At 34.4% G+C, this 25200-nt stretch overlaps 4 protein-coding genes, 1 long non-coding RNA gene and 1 pseudogene across 6 annotated transcripts; 2 read left to right on the forward strand and 4 right to left on the reverse strand.

Moving 5' to 3' along the window:
- Window positions 1-2109: 2109 nt before the first annotated feature.
- Window positions 2110-2684, forward strand: LOC109169424 (putative F-box protein At5g52610). Its single transcript, XM_019318305.1, has 2 exons — window positions 2110-2115; window positions 2208-2684. Exons 1-2 carry the CDS (start codon window positions 2110-2112, stop codon window positions 2682-2684), a joined length of 483 nt encoding a protein of 160 aa, XP_019173850.1.
- Window positions 2685-3375: 691 nt separating this feature from the next.
- On the reverse strand, window positions 3376-6418 carry LOC109169528 (chloroplastic group IIB intron splicing facilitator CRS2-B, chloroplastic-like). Its single transcript, XM_019318393.1, has 9 exons — window positions 6270-6418; window positions 5445-5652; window positions 5233-5317; window positions 5060-5127; window positions 4500-4550; window positions 4284-4357; window positions 3881-3939; window positions 3713-3789; window positions 3376-3603 (listed from the first exon to the last, which is right to left on the reverse strand). Coding segments are annotated over exons 1-9 (741 nt in total). The 5' UTR covers window positions 6272-6418; the 3' UTR covers window positions 3376-3486.
- LOC109169526 lies at window positions 5012-23505 on the forward strand. The gene is made up of 3 exons (XM_019318390.1): window positions 5012-5022; window positions 11581-11583; window positions 21569-23505. Exon 3 carries the CDS (start codon window positions 21857-21859, stop codon window positions 22847-22849), a length of 993 nt encoding a protein of 330 aa, XP_019173935.1. The 5' UTR covers window positions 5012-5022; window positions 11581-11583; window positions 21569-21856; the 3' UTR covers window positions 22850-23505.
- On the reverse strand, window positions 7983-9418 carry LOC109169530. Its single transcript, XR_002052250.1, has 4 exons — window positions 9284-9418; window positions 9037-9128; window positions 8398-8484; window positions 7983-8300 (listed from the first exon to the last, which is right to left on the reverse strand). It is a non-coding gene; the product is annotated as an uncharacterized LOC109169530 (long non-coding RNA).
- On the reverse strand, window positions 11762-16693 carry LOC109169527 (mitochondrial dicarboxylate/tricarboxylate transporter DTC-like). Its single transcript, XM_019318391.1, has 6 exons — window positions 16423-16693; window positions 15972-16055; window positions 14095-14156; window positions 12684-13045; window positions 12203-12417; window positions 11762-12121 (listed from the first exon to the last, which is right to left on the reverse strand). The coding sequence occupies exons 1-6, from the start codon at window positions 16540-16542 to the stop codon at window positions 12065-12067; spliced, it is 900 nt and encodes a 299-aa protein (XP_019173936.1). The 5' UTR covers window positions 16543-16693; the 3' UTR covers window positions 11762-12064.
- LOC109169525 lies at window positions 18060-24892 on the reverse strand (annotated as a pseudogene). Its single transcript, XR_002052248.1, has 15 exons — window positions 24261-24892; window positions 24059-24151; window positions 23896-23975; window positions 23666-23727; window positions 23514-23565; window positions 21095-21195; window positions 20893-20984; window positions 20691-20792; window positions 20171-20225; window positions 19907-20081; window positions 19466-19639; window positions 19197-19347; window positions 18766-18823; window positions 18558-18663; window positions 18060-18400 (listed from the first exon to the last, which is right to left on the reverse strand). The product of XR_002052248.1 is annotated as a nucleolar complex protein 4 homolog (transcript).
- Between the last annotated feature and the right edge of the window lie 308 nt (window positions 24893-25200).

Genomic DNA, 25200 nt, shown 5'->3' on the forward strand with positions numbered 1-25200 from the left:
TTTTTAGTATATTAAAATTTACTTTTTATTTTGCTGTGTGGACCAATAATTTGTTAGGAAATAGGTCATGGGCCTAAATATTTGACTATCAATAGGATAAATAAATATGTTAAAAATAGACATATTGTCTTATTTAAACTCTTATTCTATTTTGAATAGGATTGTATTCTTTATATTGATTTGATTGTGATTGAAAATCATTATTTATATATAGATGTATATTAATCCTCACAACATTATGTATGAAGGCTGAAGGCAAATAATGTCCGGCGACCAAGGAGCGAAAGGTAAGTTGGACTCCCCTATACTTGGTAACTTTTTCATAACAATTACCGAATCACTCCCATAATTTTCAGTCAATATATGCTATGTGCCCTCATGTAATTTTTTAAAGAATTGATCAACTGAAGTTCATATAGATAAATTTTGATGGTTTAAATAAATTAATCTCACATTGCAGGATGCCAATAGTGTAGTATAAAAAAAATTCTAATGCACACATCAAAATTGACAAAAATAAATATGTTAAACTACTAGACATTTGCTTCAGTGTAGCATTTATTTGTAAGGGAAAATTGCATCTTTGATCCCTGAGTTATACCCAAGTTCCGACTCAGTCCCTAAGTTATGACCGTATCCATTTTTAGTTCCTCAGTTATGAGCGAAGTGGCGCATTTGGTCCCTGACCGTTAAAACTGACGGAAAAATATTTAAAATTTTAGGAGTAAAATAGGAAATTCACATTTTATTCTCCTTCTTATATCAAAATCACTTTTGCAACATTATTTTTTACTTTTTAGCATCTTATTTCAAGATTGTTCAATTCTAAAAGCATTTCAATAACTTTAGTATAACTTGTTAGGAACCTGGTTCTCGTATAATAAATTTAAGACTTAGCACAAACAAAGAAACACTTGATCATTGTCTTCAAACGTGTGAAGCACATTATCCTATCAATTTTTAATTTTCTTTACTAAGCAACAAAGGTAATCAAACTAGAACTTTTGAGATAAAAAATGATGTCAAATTTCTCAGGTTGCTTTTATGAGGAATTCACCAACGGAATAACTTGAAATTTTTAGTATGTAAAATTTTTTCATAGGCGACACTCAATAATCATTTTTAGAATTTTCATAATTGAGTCTTAGGTTCCTCATTCATTACTCTGGTTTTTAAGAAGACAGAGGAGGTGATGGGTATATATATAATATAATTTTCATATATTGTCAAGATATACGATTCTTGATTAAGTTACTACAGAGCTTACGAAAGACTTTTATGTACTAAAAATCTCAAGTTACTCCCTTGGTGAATTTGTTATAAAAATAACTTAGAATTTTGAAATCTTCATGTATTTCAAAATTTATGGTCTGATTACCATTATGTTTAGTAAGGAAAATTAGAAAATTTTAGGATGGTGTGTTTTACATGTTTGAAGACAATGATCAAGTGTTCTCTTGTTTGTACTGAGTTACAGATTCTTTATACGAGACTCAAGTTACTAACAAGTCATACGAAGATTATTGAATTGCTTTGGAATTGAAGAACTTTGAAATAGAATGCTACGAAGTTGAAAATAATGTTGTAAAAGTGGTTTCAATATAAGAAAGTGAATAAAATATGAATTTCTTACTTTACCCCTAAAATTTTAAATATTTTTAAATTTTTCCGTCAGCTTTAACGGTCAGGGACCAAATGCGACACTTCGCTCATAACTGAGGGATTAAAAATGGATATGGTCATAACTCAGGGACTGAGTCGTCGCTACCATTATAACTCAGGGACCAAACTCGCAATTTTCCCTATTTATTAATAATGCTTGGCGATGGGCATATTGATTTGCCCGCAGATATTATAATTGAGATTATATTGAGGTTTCCTGTGAAATTCATTTATAGATTTAAGTGTGTGTGCAGAGATTGGTATAATGTAATAGAAAGTCGTGAGTTTAGGGAACATCATTATGCACTGCAAAATGATTCAACATTTATCATTGAGGATTATTCGGGTATCGTAAAGATCTTTGCAGAACAAAATTTGAGAGTTGTGGAAAATATTAAGATGTCAGTGTGAAATTATTGTGAAACCCTTGTGAAAAATGTTGATAAGATGCAGGTGTGGAATGAATGTGAAACCCATCCGTGTCGTGGCATATTCCTTTTGCGCTTTTATAGTAATCGCTTTGGTATATTGAACCCTACAACTAGAGACTTCAAACTTCTCCCGAAGATGCCCGATGTTGTTGCTCGTGCTCCTTACAAGATTATGCTTATGGATTAGGTTGGGACCCTAGTAGAGATGAGTACAAGGTTGTTTTCTTCGACTATGATGGTCTAGGTGGCTTGACAGATCAATTGAATAGTGATTCTCTAGTTGTCGCGGTATATTCATTGAAGAGCGATTCTTGGAAACTTCTCGACTCTCCTCCGCCTAAATTGAGAAGCAGATGCATTAAAAATAGTAAGGATTGGAATATACACATAAATGGGTTTTGTTACTGGCTAACATCATATGGCCACCATCCTTCACTAGTGTCTTTTGATGTGGCTCGAGAGAGATTTGGGATGGTGACATTACCCCCTAAAGTGATGAATGGAAATCACACAGTCCTTTCCACTTACTACAATTCACCAGCATTGTTGTATTGGAGGAGATATGAGGTGATGGAGATTTGGGTTTTGTAACAACAACAACAATATTGGACAAAAGCTTTCAGCTTTAGACAAATGGATCCTGAAATAAATGCAATAGGAATCTGGAACAACACTCATGTTTTGCTGCAAAGAGGATATGCAAACAAACCTTCGAAACAATTTTTTATGTATGATATGAATAATGACCATCATGAAGAAGAGAAGGTGGTCTTCACAAGTGACCATCGACTTACAACTTTTCCCAATTATAAAAAGAGCCTATTCTGCCCAACCAAGATGGCTAAGGATACAAACTTGTAACTACAATGTCACCGAGTTCGAATCCCAGTCCTCTTGCTTTGAGCTGATCAGCTATGGATAACACTAGGTTGGCTTACCTCCTTGTGATTCTTTGTCTGTTAGAGTCACAAGGCGAGGTTTATCTAGTGCACCTATGACATTTTCACTCTTATATTTTCAATGTAAGACTCTATCTTTAATTTTCCATTCTCTAGAAGTTTTTACTAATTTTCCATCTGCAATAAAATGAGGTTGAATGAAAAACATTATGAATATCAGACTAACCATTTCTCAAATTTGCTGCCTTCCATTTGCACTGCATTTCTTTATCACTGAATTCATCCCTTCCCTTGTGCTTCTGCAACTACCTTTACCCTTTACCTGTAACTGCAAAAGGTTATGCATGCAACTATCAACTTGGACAAATTTAAATTGGTGAAGATGAATCAGAAATAAGTCATGATTTAACCACCTATGAGGGAGTACCAAAATTGTCAAACAATATAATAATACTCCTTTCTGAAGGTACATGCATGAGTTCAAGATCATATGATCAAACTTTGTGATACTTGTATTTCTGCCCTATATTAAATCTACTTAGTCTACTGCCCACTCCTTCTCGCACCAGCGTTCTCACTGCCTCGGCCCCTTCTTTCAGTGCTTCATCCACCTGTTACAATATGCCCCACCCAAAGGATTATATTTCAACTAGAACTGGCTTATATATGTTTTACGCCTAATGAAAGCCCAACATAAAGGTAGTTGATGTTCATTCTTACCTGTTTCCGCTCTGTTTCACTGAATTTCTGGAGAAGAAAAGCCTTCATATCCATTGCTCCCGGTGGGTTTCCTATTCCTTCACATGTATGTATGTTTTCAGAGATTCGATGTCTAGTAGTTAGTTTATATTACTGCCCATATGGTTAAAGATATTCATGCAGACTGACCTATGCAAAGTCGTGGAAATTGATGGCAACCATCCAGATGCTCCATTACACTTTTCACCCTATCATTCAAAGAAAACAGTGTTCATACTTCTTAACAACTCACACTGGCAACACCCTAATAATTAATATGCAAAGTGAATACTCCCTATAATATAGGGGTGCAGCAGATTTAATCACACAATTGTTTGGGAAATATCACACTACAGATCTTTTTGTATCGATTTTGTGTTTGCAACAGATTTGCAAAAAATAATAATAATAATAATAATAATAATAATAATAATAATAATAATAATAATAATAATAATAATAATAATAATAATAAAATAAAGAAGATGTTTGCAATGAATAGAAGTGTTCAAGCTTTAACAATTCTTTTCTAAGCAATATCCAAAAATAATACCCGTTATGATGACCATGTCCTCGCTTGGGCTTAAGCCTCAAAACACCATTTGGTAAACTCATCTCGTCATGAACCTAAAAGGAGAGAAAGAACTCCAGCAAATTTATAAAATGCAATGCAGAAATTCATTTATAGCAATATTTAATTATCTTGATTGAAAACCTCCACACTCCAAACAATCAATTTGACAATATGGAAAAAACTTGTCAGTCATACCAGTAGGATATGTCGCAAGGGTACTTGATAATATGCAGCAAGTTGTCCAACCTTGTCAAATAGAAAATACAAAATAATATTTATACCAAATGCATTAAAAAAAAATTATACAATCTAATGACACCAACTGAGGGCATAAAACTTAAATTTTCATACATAAACACCAGATGGATGGGAAAAACAGAATGAAACAAATAAAATGTATTTAATCTGTAAATATGCATGTAATCTATATATGAGGTGCCAACTGCTTGAATGCTGCAACCTAAGAGGGAAAATATGTGTTTAGGACTGTAGTGGTGCTAGAAGCTGTTAAGCAAGAAGTTCACATCCATAAATCACATCAATTTAAGAAGGAAAATATGTACATGGAAGAACAGTAATTGTGCTAGAAGCTATGGAGCAAGAAGTTAACATCCATGAATCGCTCAGTTTAAACAGACCATGAGGTCATTATTCTAAAATAATATGATTTGATAGTTCTTCTTTGTAAAATACTACTAGAAAACAAATATACCATGGAGTTTAATTTATAAAATGGATGGCTGCTGAGAACAAACCGATTCTCCACTGAAATTCATATAAGTCTGAGGCTTTGCTAATACCACTGGCACCTCTCCAATAGAACCTGTACTAATTGCACAAAAAAACTAAATAAATAAACCTTCAATGCTCATACAACAACTAGGGCATGAAGTAATTAATTAAGGGGGGAAGGCAACTAAATAATCACCTATTCCAATCAATGCTTTTGACTGTATTGTGTTCAACAAAATGCCCTCTTCTTGAGAAATCTGATCAATCATTTCAAAACCAACCTACTACCAAAGCCACATCAGTTTAACATGAATTTATATGACTTTCAAGAAATGTTTAAAAAATGCTACCAAAATTGAAGAAAATGGAACTATACAAACTAGATTATCACATGGTGAATGCATTTACATTGTGCCGCGTTCCATGGTACTTGTTTCCAGGGTTCCCCAGTCCTGCGACCAACCATGGAGTATACTCAACTTTGGCTCCATTAGGCTCTGGCAGTGAAGCTGACGCTCTAATCCTCACAGGAGCTAAATGTCTTGGATGAGAACAGGGGCATCTTGGATAGGGTACCATACAACTTTTAGCAGGAGATAAAGAATACAACATTGACCTAAAATTCAACAAAAGTAAAGAATAAACAAAAATATCAGTATTTATCAAAATGTCTAGTTTAAACACAAACATCTATTCACCCCACTCAACATAGCCAAGAGAAAGATGTTTTACGAAATTGAATGGGAATTAAATTTAATAGCTTTACAAATCTATAACTAGGAGTATATGAACCCTTAATATCAGTTCCAAAAAGCCTTTCTTAAAACAAGCCAGACAATAATAACTATCATGTTAAGAGAAGTGAGAAATTAAGAGAAACAAAACCTTCTCTTTGCTTTCTTTAAACAATGCCTATTACACCAACTGAATCAGTGTCAAAGCAGTAAATAAATTATATTATATTAAGTAACAAATTTTGTATGTGAAATCATACTCATATACTTATATATGGATTCAGCAGGTAACTGTTCTACCACTCCACAATCACAACCTGAATCTCATATTCATATATATATTTGCATTGTCTAACTACTGAAAAATGGAAATAAGAACTATTACGGAATATAATTTAGTGACCGAAAATGTTAATAATTTTTCTCCAAACATGACCGTGAAGCCATTCTCATTCTCATTTGAAATAACAAAAATTTACAATATAACAGAAAAACTTACATGAAAGTCGAGGGCGAGCAAGGACGACAAGGCAGGCGGTCGTCTCTGAAGCCTCTTATCTCTCTGCCTGTCACCGACGAGTGATGAAGAATTGAGCGAGTCGGGCGGGAGTGAGAGCGGAAGGCGTGACGGAGTAAGGAAGACCAGACCAATTGCCTATTGCCTATTGCCTATTCCTATTCCTATTTCCTAACAGTGTAGCTGTGTAGACTGTAGTGTAAGGAATAAGGATAGACCCCCGTATCTACGTCCTCTTGCCCTTAAAAAGAAAAAAATTGTAATTTATACTCTCACAAGTACATCAATTATTAATATTACTCCTAGACTATTAGTAGTATAAGTGTTGTCTTTCAATTTTCAAAGCCTGATATATATATTGCCCATTCCCTAATAGAAAGAGGGAGAAACATTATTGTTGGTGGGAGGAGAACAAATGAAAAATAAAAAAACATGATCTTCGAACAGGGAAATCAACGAATGACCACATTTATACCACTAATAATTCAAGAGAGGGACAATATATGTCACATTTTAAAAATTAATGGATAACATTTACAACACTAATAATTCAGAAGTGACATTAATAATTAACATATTTGTGAGAAATATAAATTACAATTTTTTCAAAATTAAATTAAAAATAACATTACTCAAATCTCGTTAACTGAAGAAAATTATATTTTTGTTATTCAAGTATTTATATGAGATCATGATTCTTGAAATGACCAATTGTGTATTATTGACCTTTTAATTTTCCTAGATGTCTTTTCAAAAAAAAAATTCCTAGATGTCAGTTTTGATTTTTTTTAAATATATCTTAACTATAATATAGTCATATGGTTTGGTAAACAATTATTGTTACAATTATTATTTTGGTGAGCAATTATTGTTACAATTATTATCTCTATCCTTATTATTATTGTATTCTTTAATTTTTTGGATCTTCTATATTATTATTTAGAAAATGGTGATGATGATTAATAGTCATTTATATTTATAAATAATTGTTTGGTCTTTAAAGGTCAATTGTATGTTGTTACATCTAGAGTTAGAAATCTCAAAGGTCTAAAAATTTTGATCCGTGGTGACTCTGAAAATTGTAATTCAATTACTATTGTAGTTTACTAAGTTCTTAAAAATTTGTAATATTAAATACTATGTACGGAGTATTAAATTTTTAATATAGTTTAAGATTTGTAGTAATCACACACCTATTTTCAAAAAAAAAAAAAGTAGTAATCACACACCTTAAATATCAATTCTTATTTTAATTGTAAATATATTTATGTTCATAATTTTATCATAACAATTCACACATAATTATTAAATAACAAAATTTTTATATATGAATAAACCTCATATAGGGTATATTTTTATAACATATTTTCTGTATATCGCACGGGACAAATACTAGTATATATATAATATGATAGTTTAAACTTTTGGTTCCACAATCTCTTATGTGACTAATGTTAACAATCATTGTTATCCAAAGATCAAAATTACCAGCCTTTCTATAAATACATTGATAACAATTACTATTTTTTCATCATTTTAAAAAATTCAAGCGGCATAGTTGTAGCTCTCCTAAATGAAAAATTACAGATTTAAATCTCAGTAGGACATTGACTCTTTGTGCTTTAGTAAGTTAAGAAAGTATGTATGGACATATACTACATTACAACAGAGTTAGTAGTACTAAAAAAAAAAAAATAGTAAATCAGCTATCAACCAAATCATTCTAAGTTACATCAAGAATTGTCCCATAAGAAAAAATGTATAGGATTTACTTATCAAAAGCTACTACTAGCACAACAACAACAACAGCAAACATCTTATTTCCAGGGTAACAACCAACAGGTGCACTATTACAGAATTCTATCTATTTAGTATTTACACAAAATCTTTTAACAGAGTTAGCTGGATGGCTTTGCAGTTTGCACCAAGTATTTTGGAAAGCTCCTTTATCAGAGGCTTCTCTTTATAGTCTTCTCCCCTTTCCAAATGCCATTTCTTCGACGTGTCTTCCGCCTGAAACACAGCTCAGTTTTAGTTTCACAGCAAGCTGAATGGTTAAGATTATGCATTTCACAATGATTTCGGCCAAAACTGTTCTTATTTGGCTTACCCAAGTTCTGAAGGGACTCAGTTGCTCCTTGACTGCTTCTAATCTTGGATGAATAATGTCTTTTCCTTTGGTCCGTATATCATCAGCCTGTTCAAAGAACACGATGATATATCACTCAAGAATTACAACGGGGCATTGCAAAGTGATCCATAAATAAGTAGGTCCATGAAATCCCCCGGTTAGACCTTCCCAGTTCCCACCGAAACGAAAGGTCTCTCAACTAGGCTATAGTGCACATGGGTCAAACCACACTAAAAGATTGAATTCAATCAATTAGCTAAATGACCCTATAAACCCATATATTCTCTCTTATTTTTTCAATGTGGGACTCTTAACATATTTAAACTATCACAACTCGGACTCTGAATGGCTTTTAACTTGTTTCACATTTTCCATGTCTCGGCAAAATGCTACCAAAGATGAAAAGTGTGTTTTGGGAATCATAATGCAAGCAATATATTGTCCATATGTCATGCTTAACAAATTGAGAGAAAATATTGCCACTTCTGATTTTACCTTCTACTTCCCTCGCATGTACCACTAGTTACATCACTATATTTTTACTGTTTTACTGATACCCAAGACAACATCTATGAGGATTTCGGGTAGGTGAGAATGTGAAATGGATTCTATGCTTACATTGTGCAGTTCCAGCTTTGAGGCTGCCAATCCAAATGCCAAGGTGGCACCACCGAATACAATAGCAGTAGCACCAGCAAACGCCTTGGCAACTACATAGAACAACAAAATTAATTTTACACCAAATGACAGTAATTAGGAATTACGTTGGTTCACAGAATAGAAAGCAAATTATAGTTTCGCAATAATAGTGGTAGTAACTTTTTTTTTTTTTTTTTTTGGATCACTAGGAGGGGATAAGGGTAACCCAGACTTAGTTTCGTCTCTCAAAGATTCTTCTTAGTCGAGGGATCCCCGACTTGTCATTCTCAATAGCTTGTCCCAAATCAAGCGTAGGCTCATTCCATTCCAGCCATTTCATTGGCAGAGACACCGCTAAATATTAAATATAATGTGTATTTACCAATGTCAATTATAGCTTAGGGACATGAAGTGAGCAGGACCAACAAATAGGGACGAATGCTAAAATTACACTTAGGGACGAAGAGTGCAAGTTCCCCTTATATAAATAAAGAGTTTCAGTAAGTCCTATATTCATTAACTACAAGTCCATATAAGACAAGTAAGCAACAATCATGCATCAATGAGAATATTAGCAAACCATATTTATTATTATTAAAAAAAAAAAAAAAGGATTAACAGGGGTATATCTGTCACGTCGCAACTCATTTGCAGTTGAGGCTTGCAATGAGTTCTCGGAATAAGGCATCTGCCATCTAGAAAAATACATAGAAAGAATTTATCTATAAATGAAGATAAAGACAAAATCTGGAGTTGTTTTTAAGAGAAATGCTTTCTAAACATATGAGAAATAATAGCATTCAATTTCAATTATTAAAGATATAGCAGACTAGTGGCAATATATCATATATCCACCCCTCCTAAACAAGCTAAGACTTAAAGAGGATTATGCTGTTTCTGAGATTCATCTGAACTAAAATTCAAGGAACAAAAGTTGTGTTTTCAAATTTTGAAGGAAATTGAAGAGAAAAAGAAAAGAAAAAAACCTTTTAGGTCCAAAGGTGACTTGGGGGAGAGAAACATAAGCTTTGAGAGGGCACAGAAGAAGCGGAATTGGGGTCAGTTCTGATCACCCATTTGGTAGCTGCGGTGAGAGACGAATCGGAAGCGGTTGTTGCAGACTTGGGAGATTGGAAGATCTCGGGCGGCAGTGAATGTCTTAAAACCTCCGGCAGAACATCGGCGGCGGTCGGATTCTTCGCTCCGGGCGATAGAATTAGCGGCGGTGGGCGATGAAGAAGGAAATTTCTTCTGGGCGAGACGAGTGACGGCGTGTTTGGATTCTTGCAAGAAATACGCGCCCTCTGTTGCTGCTAATCTTCCCGCAAGAAAGCTCATTTTCACACACACTCTCTCTCTTCCTATAATTTCTTCAGTTTATCTGTTTTGACTGCTGCGCTCTTCAAATTCATATATGACGGGTTTATATATAGCTCTGAGGGGAGAAATGAGAACTGAGAAATCCTTCTGTTTTTATTTTTCCAACTTTGTGATTATATTTTAAACTGCATACGCTGAATTCAGCACTTACGTGTATCAATTAAGTAATAACCATTTCACCGTCAAACTTTAAAAATATAAATTACTTGATTTCACGGACATACAAATTATCATTATTATTAAAAAAGTCGATGTAATAAGATAAAAGTATTTATAAAATAATATCACATCAAATAATGATTATAATTATTGTCTATTGTTCTTTTTATTAAATCAATCAAAACGTGTCACGTTACCATGAAATAAAAAATTAAAAAGAAATTCAATATTAAAGAAACTTTGTTTTTGTTTTTAATGATATAATGTTTGTTACTTGTTAGTGATCTCTCGCAATATATATATATATATATATATATATATATATATATATATATATATATATATATATATATAATGTGTCCGGCTAGTGCTATATGTGCATGGTTTCCTTTGGAGGAAATCAAAATACACTATCTTCTTTTTTCTCCATCCTCCCCTATATATTGGACCCACACAAAAATCAAGAAAGAGGAAATGGGAAGAAGGGGGACAAAAAAAAATGTCAAAAATAAATAAATAATAATAATAAAACAAGTCTTTAAACGCGCCCAGCGGACTGATTGGGCACTTGTTTGCCTTGCACTCGGCCAAGCGGAGAAACAAGGAAAATCTAGTGACCCACTGACCCACAATTGAGACCAAAAATCAAGTTCTCCCGCAAAGAGTTTTTTCTCTCTCTTTCTTCTCTCTTTTTCTTCTCTCACGAAATAAACTTAAAAAATTGTGTAAAAACTTTTTTCTCTTTCTTCTCTCTTTTTCTTCTCTCACGAAATAAACTTAAAAAATTGTGTAAAAACTTTTTTCTACTACATAGACTCACAAATCATACTCCCTAAATTTTACTCTCGGATACTGATTGTCTACTTTCAATACAAGTGTCTACATCAAAATTTTATGTGCGAGTAAAAAATTAGAATCCATGTAGTATTTCCCTTTTAAAATGTGCTGTGATGCTCGATTATGTAGTTTACAAGAAAAGAACAGTCAGTCAGAAGTCAGAACCACAAAATCCTTGATGCCCAAGTTTGCTTAGTCAACCACTCTATTCATAGCCTCACTAATAATAATAATAATATTATTATAATAATAATAATAGAAAAAAATCATGTATGTGATGAATTAAATGAAATCAGTTTGCCTAGACTCAGAATATGAACAAAAATAAACTGCTATTTATTGCCATCTCATTTTAAAGATTTTGGTGCAGGAAAAAAAAAATGCAATTCGTATTGCTGAGTACACAGTACATCCATTATTTTGACAAAATTCTCAGGGAAAATTTCAGCAAACTTCCTCTCAAAAAAGTAGTTCAAAAGAAATCTCAGGAACTCCAAATTCCTGCTCTAACCAATAGAGATATATATGGAGAGCCTCAGTTGGGTTAAAAGCATGAAGTAGAACTAGTACAAATAAGATAATATTGCAGTAGAGCACAACTTGTGTGATCTTTCTTTGTCATGTGAACCTACTACAATCCCAGATCCTTCTCAATCTTTTGGATTTGGTTAAGGAATATCCATGTCATCTGCAAAAGCACATGTATCGTTTAGAGTAAGAGAATAATAAAAGTGAAATATGCCTGGCTAGAGAACTGAGAGTTACATACCATGACGTGGGGAGCAATCCTAACACAATACACTGGAAATCCGGTGTAAAATTTCAAAGGCCCTCCTGCCTTCAATGTTTTCATGGCGCAGTCAAAAGAACCAGTATATGGGTATTTTCCTTGAGCATCTGGTTGCATCTTCTGTATTTGTGTTTTGACAAAGTCAAATGGTAAACTGCAAGCAGCAGCAAAGAACCCAGAAACACTACTGGCACCTGGAAGGAAGAAAAAATAGGATTTTTAGTGGCAGAAAACCACAAATCAGGCTTGTAAAGAAATGAAACTGGCAGCACATATTTCTGAGAGGGAGTGTATTTCTTTCTTGTTAATACACAGAATTCATAAAGTGGAATATGCAATGTGACTGCAAATTGGTACATGCATTTGTCCTCCATGCACCACCACCAACACAAGGTCCTTATCCTACATTCCTCAAACCAGACATCAGCACAATGTAACATGTGATTTATTTGTATCTCACCTACGACAGTAGCAGCCTCACCCATACCAAGGGAATCCCTAAAGAACTCCACACTTTGATCATAAGAGGCAAGCATCCCCATGTTCAGTGCCATTGCTCTCACCACAGTTGGCCCAGCACCCTTCCAGAGGGCTAAAACTCCTTCATCAGCAACAATGCGAGAAAGTGCATTAAAGGCATTTGTGTAGTTACGCCGTTGGGCAGCAGGTAAGGTGGCATCAGCCTGCATACGAATGAGTGATAAATCAGCTGGACTGCCAACACATGCTCCAATTGCACCAGCAGTCAGCCCACACAAAGCCTTCTGATACAAAGGTAGGGGCTTCCCATCATTTGCTTCAATAGCCTTGTTCGTCAAAATTCTATTATGAAAAAGTCACCAAATAGGCAAAAGTCCAATTCATTAAAATCTTCAACTTTTTAAGGTGTATTGATTAAACCAGTCAAAACAAACAAATAAAATCATATATTATGTCATAACAAAAAAAAAAAATTAATAATACAAGCCACCCGCTGACATATATCATATATCATGTGCATACATACAGAAGAGATAAAAGTGAAAAATCGCACACCAATAAATTTATTGCCCTTGCACCCCAATCATCAAAGGATATCCTTATTATATGTTCAATTCAATTACTATTAGCATGTTTATCACTAACACTAATTAATTGTAAATATTTTACTTATTTACTTATTAAAATAAAAATTTAAAAATTAAAAAAAAAAAAAAAAACATTGACACTACAACATCCCCAAGTTGCTGAAAGAAAAACTATGTTACCAAATACTGATTCTTGAACGTAAAAGAAATAAAGAACTGAAAATTAATGCAAATATAAAGAACTAATGGATATTAGGTGTAACAGTACCATCAAAGTTAATACCAGCAAATATCTCTATTAATTCAATTTGGGATACAGAAAGGTCTAGTTAAAAAACTCAGACATCTCAAAATCATGCTTTGCTGTTTCAGTCCTTGGAATAGGTTATTGACTAGGGTGAAAATAAAGTTTCCAACTAAATATGCCATTTCAAAGGAATAAAAGAAGCATGAATGCATGATCATGAAATGCTTGGGTGACACCACTATACTATTAACTGGAAGTCCATAAAAGATAAGAAGAAAATGGCATCTTCTCTAAGTGCAATTAGACAACAGAGGCCTTTCATTTAGAAAGGCAGCTCTAATGCTTCTAATACCTCTCCTGCTGCTTCTATGCTTCAAATCTCATACTAAAAAGTTCCCAAATTTACATACTACAACCAAAGATAACATTCTCTCAAGTTTCAACCATCTTAATGCATCACCAGCAGGTTGAACAAATTTCACCACTAATAAGCTCTTATTTAGCAAATGAAGGCATGGAATTAGTAAACATGCGTATTAAATATGCATATAAATCACCTGAATGATCCCAGTCTAGCAGTTGTATATGTAGCTTGTCTAAGCAGCCCCGCAGACAAACCCTGCTCCATATGATAATGGTTGTTAGAAGGAGGTAAGATGCTCTTATAGCGCAAAATCTCATATATAACAGTAAAAGTAAGAAGGGTTTTACAGTTGCACACCCAAAGTTTTTGAAGACACAATGAGCATGCCTCTATTGCTTTTAGCACAAAGCTTAAAGCAATGCAATTGCTTTCTCACACTAAAGTGAACCAAGAGGGTAAAGAGAGAATATTTGTCATCACACTAAAACAGTGACTACTTCCATTTCAATCCATGTTCACAGCTAAGAGGATAAATAGAATACCATGCATGGAATGCTTCAACAAGCTGCGGTGGTAAGAATGACATCATGTATTTATGTAAACCCTGTATTAAAAAAGTGACAAGCCTATTTTGTACTTAATCAAGCTTACAGTAATGCAAATTGTTTTGCAAAACCATAAGAGAACAGGTAGCATGTCAATATGAAACTGCAAACTGAAAAGCAGATCTCAATTCACATTGGCCAAAATCATTCTCAATAGGACCTAAGATATGGAAGATCACTTCTAACATGAATTCAAATTCATAGTTTCATTACTTTCAGTTTCTTCTCATGTTTATTCACCTGTCGTAGAATTTTTAACATGTTTTTGGAGGTGCAGGTTGCATGAATGCCAACTCTATTACTTTCAAAATGACAACGGTAATGCTTGATATTTGTAGACCACAGCTTGAGAGTTCCAATTAAACATACGTATTCACATCAATGAAGTGTTCTTGTTTCTCTAGAAGCTTTTAGTTTGTTCAGTTCCTGCATTTAATTCATATTTCATATGGATTTTGTACAAAAAGAAAGGGAGAATTTTAAAGCAGATTAATGCAGCAAACCGGAGTAATGAGTGAGAGAGAGAGAGAGAGAGAGAAACAAATGTGTAGTAGGAGAAATAACAGATGAAAAATCCAAGGAATAATAGGGAAGAGGAAGCAAAGCAAGGGAGGAGGAGAAGAAAAGAAGAGAGAAGGAAGAAGCCAAAAGATTTGAGAAGAAAAGTGAAGAAGAAGAAGAAGAAGAAGACAAAGAAAAAAAAAAAAAAAAAAGGATAAGACATCTAAGAAAGTTCAGAAAGGAGGGGAATAAGACACACATGAACATCAAGAAGGAGAAGAAGACATGCAAATGGCTGGAAGCTGTGTAGAGAAGAAAAAGACAAAGAGGGAGCATTCTTTAGCAGTAAGAGTGGCCTAACTTTTTTGTTTTTTTTCTTTGGACCATTGACTTGCCTGTTACCAACTGGCTTCATCCCTTCAGGGAAAAATCACATAAAACTGATTTTGTAAATTTCCTTGCTTTGTTGAAATGAAGCAACATCACTTGGGGAAGCAATCACTTTTAACAAGTCAGTCCACTCCATCACCAACCACATACCCAACCCCCCTCAAAAAAAAAAAATCAAGTCCTAAGGATTGTGCAATGACAAGCTAACATACAGGAGGAAATTGGAATGTATGATGCAATAGTTTAGGGTGGACTAGCAAGTTTCCTTGTCCCATTATATCAATATTAGACATCTAAAACCAGAACATTACAAAAGCATTCAATTCAGTGCAAGCCTAAAAAACTCCAACCAGTAATTCTCTATTTGTACATAGAGAGATCATGCACAATATTTATGGTTACAGCTGAAAATGGCAGACATAACCAAGATAGTTTGAGAAGAAAAGTAGGACAGTCATGGCTGCCATATACATGGCAACTTGATTTGACTGGTGAGTAACAGAATATTGTGGATCAAAGAAATACTAAAGTGCCTCAGCTCATTAATTAAAAGCATCAAGTGAAGGATAATAACCTTGTAAAAGGCACCAAAACCCTCATTTTTAAGCATGTTCTTGGTCACATCTGCTGCTGATCCCTGGCCCAGTTGTATTCTCACCTGCAATCGTGAAACAGAAAATTCAGATCCATTAAAAGACATGGACCAGTACGGAGCAAACATAACTCCACAAAAACGAATTAAATCAGCAATTTTACAACGAGATCCATGCTCGTGTATAAGTCAATACTAGTCCTAACATTCAACATAAATAAGAAACAATTCCAGAAATAAGAAACAAATTTGATACAAAACTAAAGTAAGGAATGCAAAGAAAGAGTTGGTCGATCTGACAAGTGACAACCAAACACCTATCAAACAGATCAATCGCCAAAAAAATAATGAAGAACAGGAAACCGATCTGTAGAAATGAACATGTATACACGAATGTATGCATGTCTACACATCGATTAAGCAATAAAAGTACCTTGATCATGTCAATAGGCTGGATGACGCATGTGGCGAGCATACCGGAGCAGCCTCCATTGACGAAAGGCTTGACGGTGGACCAGATGCCGGCGGCGGGCTTAGGCTTCTGATCTCCCATTTTCGTCTGATTTCTGAGCTTCAGATAACGAGGTAGGAAGAATGGGGTTTGGAGGGTTGGAAGGAAGGAAAGGTTTGGTTTAATTGGTTATATATACACACACACCCAGCACTCAGCACTCAGCACTCAGCACTCAGCACTGGCAGGCAGCATCGCTTCCGCTTGGTTATGGTTATATATAATTGGAACTTCCAACATTTAGGGCGCGTTTGGTTCATCAACTCGCCTTTTCAAATTTTAACATTCATAAACAACATTTTACATTTACCATCTTCATTTTTTTTAAACTCATTTATAAAATTTATTTGTGATCAAAATGTATGAGCGTCTCAAGACTCAAGAGGATTACTAATTCATAAAATTACACAATATTTAACATTTTTTTAAAATAAGATTTGTATCAATATCACCAAAATAAATTATAAATTGTTTCAAAATGTTCCACATAACATTGTAACGTTCACATAACCAAAATAAATTATAAATTGCTCCTTGTTCGAATACTGGTCGGGAGGTGTGGGACTCAAATATTCATCATTATATTCGTGATTTGATTTCGTAATAATAATTCACTTTGATGGTTGTTTTCAAAAAAAAATAATTAATATAAAATTTAACATGAACTTTAATCAATTAATTAGAATCACGCATTGGACATGCATTTTGATGAAACGGTACACTTAATTTACAATATATATTCAATAGATTAGAAACTATACCTATTATCTTAAAAAAAAAAAAGAGGATTTGATTTTGTTTTTGAATGTGCATTGCGCCAATACACTAAAATTACAGTGAAGCACACCATGAGACTAGATAAAATCAATAATTCATTTCTAGCGGAAGTGGCAACAAGAGGAAGCATGGACTTCACGCCAATTAATAAGGTTTTGTATTGTAATGATATTACATTTTCAGTAATTTAAATTCACAACAATCGAATATTCCCTAAAAAATAATCTACCATTTCGTGAACCAAACGACCCTAATGCAATATCAGTGTTGCTATACACCAACATAGAATCACATTTCATGATTTCAATGGCCACATTAAAAGTAAAATCGATATTGATCATAGCTTCTTTTATAAACACTAACCATTTTTAGCTTAATTATACATTTTCAATTACAAATGCTAGAAAAATATATAAGTTTTTAATCCCTCAATAATTCACTACTAATTCTCTTAGTCAATAATAATATCATTACAATACATCCCTAACTTTTCAAATAAGTTATAATTTTAATTCAAAAGCAATTACTTAAATCATAACCAAAATGCCACTATAAGTTCTATAACGTAAAGTCTAGTCTTGTAAGTTTTGGGATTAAAGATAGGAGATTCAAATGCACGCACGATTCATGGCATAATTTAATAGTAAATTATATTCATTTCCAAACATTTTGGCCACGTTTGAGCCAGCAGCCATGCCACCACCAAAGTCAAGTTGTCACCAAATTGCACAAAAACAGTACTTTCGGTCCTGTAATTAATTTTGGTTACTGGGTCTTGAAAGGGGTCAATCTCCAGTCTCTCAGATGAGTTTTAACGCTAGCTAAGTAGCTAATGTAATTGAGCTCAACACAAATGACTACCAAAACTGAAGGAAAACAAAACTAGGTACTTAGGTATAATTTTGAATATCAAAATTTTACTTCTACAAATAGAACAATCACATTAAGAGCACTCAACTCGCTGCCGTTTCGCAGAAATAACATCATCGCTCTCTTGATTAACACCAGCTAACTCTTTGTTTTCGATATCGAAAGTCCAGCCAGGAAAATCGGACTCTGAGAACAAAGAGGTTGGTGGTACTTTGTAGAATGCCAGGGGGACTTGTTTAACCCTTCTCCTAATCTGTGGGAAAAACAGTTTAAGTTGAAATGCTTAAATGCAGCAAATTAGAAGGAAAAGATTAGCTCCATTCCTTAATCCAACTTATTATTAATAATAAAGATTTAACTGAACTTTGAATTTGAGGTCGCATTCTAGGTAAAGGCAGAAAGAACTATACCTCATCACCAAAAATTGTTGCATAAGAACCAGAACTGAAATCTTTTACTGCTATTTCAGTGGTTTTTGCTCTGACGGTTAAATCATTTTCAAGCGATAAAACAAATCTGGAAGCACATGAAAGCAGCAAAAGGAAAAAGGAACTTAAACCAGAGGAGAATAAACTGATAATGTGCACTTTATAGGGCGTCATGGATATAGATATATACCTTGAAACAGGAGGACAGTAGTGATGACGAAGAGTATCAATCTCCCAAAGAGAGCTACCTGCTCCGGCAGTTTTAACAAAAAACAAAACATCATTTTCACAAATAAGTAATGTTTTTTCAAGTAAGGTCTAAAGAAGAAACCAAATTTTTAATGCAAAAATTGCATTTTTGCTCATGAACTCCCAACAAATTTAGATAAAGATAATAGCTCCTCAAAAAGCAAAAAAGAATTAGCCCTAAACAACAAATATTTGGTTACACATGAAATGGTCCATCACTAACAATCAGAATGGACTAAATAACAATAAAACAGACCATGCATATGGTTTAGAGGCAATCATACTCTCGATGGATCTTTTAAAATGTCTTCTCAAATCACATAAAGAAGGTTTTAAAAATCAGGGAATTGAGCTGAAGCAGGAGAAGCTTACTCATGGCATTAGCCCTCAAAGGATCCCTCTCTTCCTCATCAAAAGGATCAATGCCCAATCCATTAACAGAGATTTCTCTGCTAGCATCAGCAGTAACATCAGTCTCTCTCTCTGCTTCTGAATTTTCTTTAGTTGTCTCACCAGTATCGTCCTGCAAAAGAATATTGTCACTTTAGTAACATCTGTATGGTTAATGGTTACGTAATTGGTGATTGTATTCAAAGGCTACAACGAACTGGCAACACTACATAGTAGGACAGTGTCCACACCTGATGTACTAAGCAGTTTATTGATGGATGTCTCCTTAAAAGGTTGTGGATTAAAGCAGTAATAACAAGAGATCCTGAGGGAGGAACTGAAAGTGAAAGCCTGCTCAATTTTTTGCAGAAAGCAGCAGCCAAATATGCAGGAAGAAGTGGTGATTTCAGGCAAGAATCAAGAAGCTGCAAGTCGAACTCTCAGGTCAGAATCCAAAAATAATAATTTTCGCCCCCTATATAAATGTTTGCCAAGTGTAAATGAGAAATACCAAAAATTCAGAAAGCAATTTTATCTTTCTATATAAAAAGATTAAATAGATGGGTGCAGATTTAACCTTTTTCAATAAAGAACAAGTAAAAAGTTATAGATGTGCCTATTTTCATCTAAGAAGTGAACAATCAACATCAAACTTTCAGTAATAAATGGAAAAACAAGGAATTTGCTATAACCTCAAAGAATTTTGCCCGATGTTTTGCCATAAAAATAGAAGGCTCTAGAAGAGCATATAGCTTTTCATAGAAGTTTGGATACTCTATACCATGTTGAGTCATGAGGATAAACAAGCTACTAAGAGCCATAACACTGACAACCCCACCAATATCATACGATCGTGTCAAGAAATCACTGCACGTATAAAGGTCAAGGAAAAAAAATACTTGTCATTCTGTCAACAATGCAAAAAATTCAAATTACGACATTAGTATATTGATTACCACAACATGATGGGCTTTGACAAGGGATGACTGCCTGATGAAGGCTAACCAGAACCTGATTACCAAACCAACAAAAATGTTAAGAACAAAAAATCAACACAATGTCTTCATGTAACTGATCATATAGTATGTGAATGTCCAACTTAAAAAGAAAAATGGGGACCATCTATCAATTCTAGACAAGATTCCTGACCATTTATATTTATGACTGGGAATTCAATTATTTGAAGTTGAAAACAAGTTTCAGAACAATCAGAGGGGATGTATATAGATCCTTTCTAACAAGGAGCATTTCTTTAACCCAAATCATTAGAGCTGAGAATGGATAGGTATTACACCACACTGATTGATAATGACAGAACCAAGATGAAAAGCAGGTGAATATTTGATACAATTTTGAAAATAACCTACTTTAACTTCAGTCTAGTAAGAGGTTTAAAAGAACAAATTTAAAAATTCAGACTCTATGTACAAAGAGAAATAACAATCCAAGTATGTAGCAAAGAACTGTCAGTTTTACCTCTTTGTACACATCAAGTGGGAGTGGTATTTTTAGAAATGATATCCATGCTTTTGTAAACTTCAGCTTCATCTTTTTAGCAACTTTCAGAGAAGGCAAAACCTGAAGGCAGGAAAATAGTTAACATCCTATATTTATTTATTTTTAAAAAAGCACAATAAATATTGATAAAGTAGGAAAAATAGCTGAATACGAATTTTACTTTATCACTAGAACTTTCAACTTTGCCCATCTTGCTTTCTGCTTTTGAATCCAAAGCATTTTCCCTGTTATTGTTTTTCCCAACAAAAATACCTGAATGGCAACAAACACAATTAGCAAAAAACAGTTCTACATGAGTTCCATTGAAATTTGAAATTCACATTGCATAATTAATTTTTATTCAAGATTATCAGTGAAATTACCTAGACCATTCCACATCTCATATTTTGACATTTGATCAAGACCATCTGGTGGTGGGATATGTGATAGCATATAATATATCTTCTGAACTGAAAGCTCCACACTTCAAAATAGAGGAAGAAGTTGAACAAGGTGTCACATGATAACTTATTTTGATAGGCCTCAACAAAATGAGAATCAACTCATAGTATTTAATGCTCACAAAGAGTCAAAAGACTATTAATCTTTTCACCATTTGCCTCGAAAAGCTATAATTATGTAATTAAAAAGGAAAACAAGTGAATCAAATGGAATACTCCAAACTGTTACGAGTACTGCAGCAACATCAGTTGTGAAATTAACGGAGCAGGAATTTAAAAATGCTCTTCAACAGATCAATCTGATACAAATCAGGCAGGAAAGGAAAGTTATCAAATCATTCTAGTGATAGAATTCAAGGAAGCATAGAATAAGGGATTGACTGATTTTATGGAGAGTGTAATTAGGAATTGAATAATTATGTAATCAATAATTGATGCTCCTACCTTATTTTACATATGGTAATAGATTATAAATAGGGACTATCTCTTAGAAGAGGGGGCATCCAGTAGAATTGGAACAATTAGCTCTAAGTAGCTGTGGGCAAGAATTTATTATTGTTGGAGGGATATTCTTTGAATTCCCTTGTTTTTCTTTCCTTTGGTTTTACTTTGGATATCATAATCCCCTAGATTTCTTGATCCTGTCTCTTTACTCTTATCAATTGGTCCGACCTGCCGGATAACATGACACAATTGGACTCAAGAGTTGACGCATTAGAGAAGAGTCAGGGAACAGGACACGCTGAATTGTATCAAGGACTCACCAAGTTGGAGGAATCTGTCGCTAAACTAACCAAGGCGGTTACCTTGTGGCTGCAAAGTAATGGGCATGACGTATCCAGTCTTGTCACCAAGCCTGGCTCCAAGATTGAATCCCCAATAGAAAAATCCCTCACCACCAAACCATCTCTCTACCCAGCCACCACAACTGGCCCCCAACTCACTACCATGAGGATTCAAGTTCCTAACTTCAATGGGACTGATCTGAGTGACTACCTTGCTCAAGAAGAGCATTCCTTTGCTATACAACAGACTCGTGAAGAATTCAAGGGCACAACAACCTTTGTTAGTAAGGAAGGATCAACATTCCATGTGTCACAACAACAAACCCCAACACTGAACTTTAAAGTGGATCTCATGGACAAATTCAATAGTGATCTCTCCACCCCTCTGGTTGAACAACCAATTGTTCTTCATCAAGTCAGCACTATGGATGAATTTGCTAATGAATACCAAGCACATGTCTATGTCATCCATTCACCGAAGCAGCAACACTGGTTCAATCTAGATCACGCTCAACATTGTAGGGACAAAACGGCCCAAGCCAAAAGGTGTGACTTAGTGTTTGCTAAGGGTAATAATGTGCTGCTTAAGCTCCAGCCTCATTGCCACTCTACAGTCCAACGTCGTATTAACGCAATGCTAGCTCCATGGTATTATGGGCCTTTTAGAATTTTGCAAAAATTAAGTGCACTCGCTAACAAACGTGTGCTACCACCCACATTTAGAGCACACCATGTTTTTCATGGGTCACAACTCGGGCATGTTAAACAACACCATGCTTTGCACTCCAGCCTTGAGGACAAGGCTGTTTCATTAGCGGTCGGTAATGATACAAATCAGGCAGGAAAGGAAAGTTATCAAATCATTCTAGTGATAGAATTCAAGGAAGCATAGAATAAGGGATTGACTGATTTTATGGAGAGTATAATTAGGAATTGAATAATTATGTAATCAATAATTGATGCTCCTACCTTATTTTACATATGGTAATAGATTATAAATAGGGACTATCTCTTAGAAGAGGGGGCATACAGTAGAATTGGAACAATTAGCTCTAAGTAGCTGTGGGCAAGAATTTATTATTGTTGGAGGGATATTCTTTGAATTCCCTTGTTTTTCTTTCCTTTGGTTTTACTTTGGATATCATAATCTCCTAGATTTCTTGATCCTGTCTCTTTACTCTTATCACAATCATACAGGCTCAAAATCTTACTATAATATCAACAAGACATGTTTAAACGTTGAAGCACTTGACACTCTAACAGTTCTTTCAGGTAAACATGTAAAATATTATATCAGAAAATTATGTTATCAGATGTATGAGTATGAACATAATAAGAATTTTTATCAGCAAAATGCACATATAAGTTACAGCAATCACAACTACATAAAGTGAATAAAAATAGTCTGCATGCTCATCCAAACTAATAACAGGTAAATCAAAGACTTGAGTATTAATAACAGTTTACACCATCATGCTCCATCACTAAGATTTTCCTACTTTATATCAAATTATTAATCAAAGATATTTGCATGAACAACATGATTTCATACTAACCTTTCCCTTGGAGGATTCTCAGAATTGCCAGATGAAATCTTGTTATCATAATCTGGCAGTAACAGAAAGTGAATAAAATAGAAGTAAAAGTAATCAGAATACAAGTACAGTAAACAGAAAAGCAGGAAATGTAAATAACTGCTAGTAAATACCAGTGACGTATTTTGCTTCTAATGTTTGTGAGAGCTTTTCCATGCTGATGTAAGTAAAATAACTGCACAAGATAATAAAAGTTCAATAAGTAGAACATGTCAACAGAAATATGATCTCAAGTTCATACCAAAATATAGCTTTCATTATAAAGAAGATTATTTTGGCCATACAAGCCATCTTAAGGACATGTCAAAATGTAGTGCACTGTTCTAAAAGGTGTGATCAATACCGGATATCAATGTAATTGAAATACTTTTCTGCAAGCAAATGAAGCAAAATATCATCCACTCCCAATGAGGAGGAGTGAACCTGCACAGTAAAATACAGCAATGATTACAAGCTCTAGAAAAACAAGCCCTACATAGTATCTCTCAACAACAATTAACACTTACAATATTATGAAGAAAACGGTGGTATATTGAAGAGTGAAACTTTCCAGCGTTTCCAACCTTAACAAACTCCATTAGTGCATCTAATACAACTTCCTACATCATTTAAGAAAAGAATGGAATTAACACCTCGTAATATTCAGCAAAAACCTAAACAATGTAAATTCAAAATTGAAAAGAAACATGATAATTGAACTGCGGTTACCCTTAGGGCTTGTTCGCACTGGGAAGAGGTGGCGATTTCAATGAGGGATTGAACGAGGTCTTCGAACTTGGAGCGGAGCCAAATACTATAGATAATTTCGGGATCATCTTGGGGGTCAGCAGCTGCAGTGGTCGAAGGGAGGTTGGGGATGAGAGGAGTGAAGAATGCTTGGAGGGAAAGTAGCGCTTCGAGGGCATATTGGGGAGCAGAAGAGGGATTGACGAAGGTGAGGAGGACAGGGAGGTTATTGATGTGTGCTCTAGAAGACAAAAGCTTGTTTCCTAGGGTTTTCAGCTCCGCCAATGTCTTAGCACCTTTCTTCTTGGCCATGGCGGCGTTGTTGGAACTGGTTATGACTCAGATTTTTGAGGTATAAATCTAACTCTAACTCTATAATAAAGCAAGAAGTTTTTGTCAAATATTTTTCCCGCCCAATTAAAACTACGTCGTTTTGGTCAGCTGTAATTGAGATAGAGAAATAGCTGTCACGGCTTTTGGTATCTGATGCTTGAGAATTATATTTTGCATTCATTGCATAGATTAGTTCAGTGCATTAATTAATACAACTGTGATTAATGGTCATTGGATAATGGCCCGTGCCACTAATTTAATGAGACTGTTCATTCCCAAATGTACATTAATAACATACATTTATTACATTATTTTTAAAATATAACAGAAATCAAACGCCTCTGATTAGAGGACGGATTTTTTTTTTTAATATAAGATAAAAGGAAACGAATAGGCACAGCCGCATCATTAAATTAAACCACTGGACTGTTCACTCTCCAATAACAATTATTAATATCCAACACTGATAGCCTTGCAAGCTACTGCCATAATCCTTCAAATCCTTCCTATAAATACATCCTTGCAAGTCATATTAGCCCTCTCCATGGTAGGAGAGCCATAAGAGTGAGGCTGGTCAGAAACTATGAAG

Source organism: Ipomoea nil, unplaced genomic scaffold, assembly GCF_001879475.1.
Source record: "Ipomoea nil cultivar Tokyo-kokei standard unplaced genomic scaffold, Asagao_1.1 scaffold3314, whole genome shotgun sequence".
Classification (NCBI taxonomy): domain Eukaryota; kingdom Viridiplantae; phylum Streptophyta; class Magnoliopsida; order Solanales; family Convolvulaceae; genus Ipomoea; species Ipomoea nil.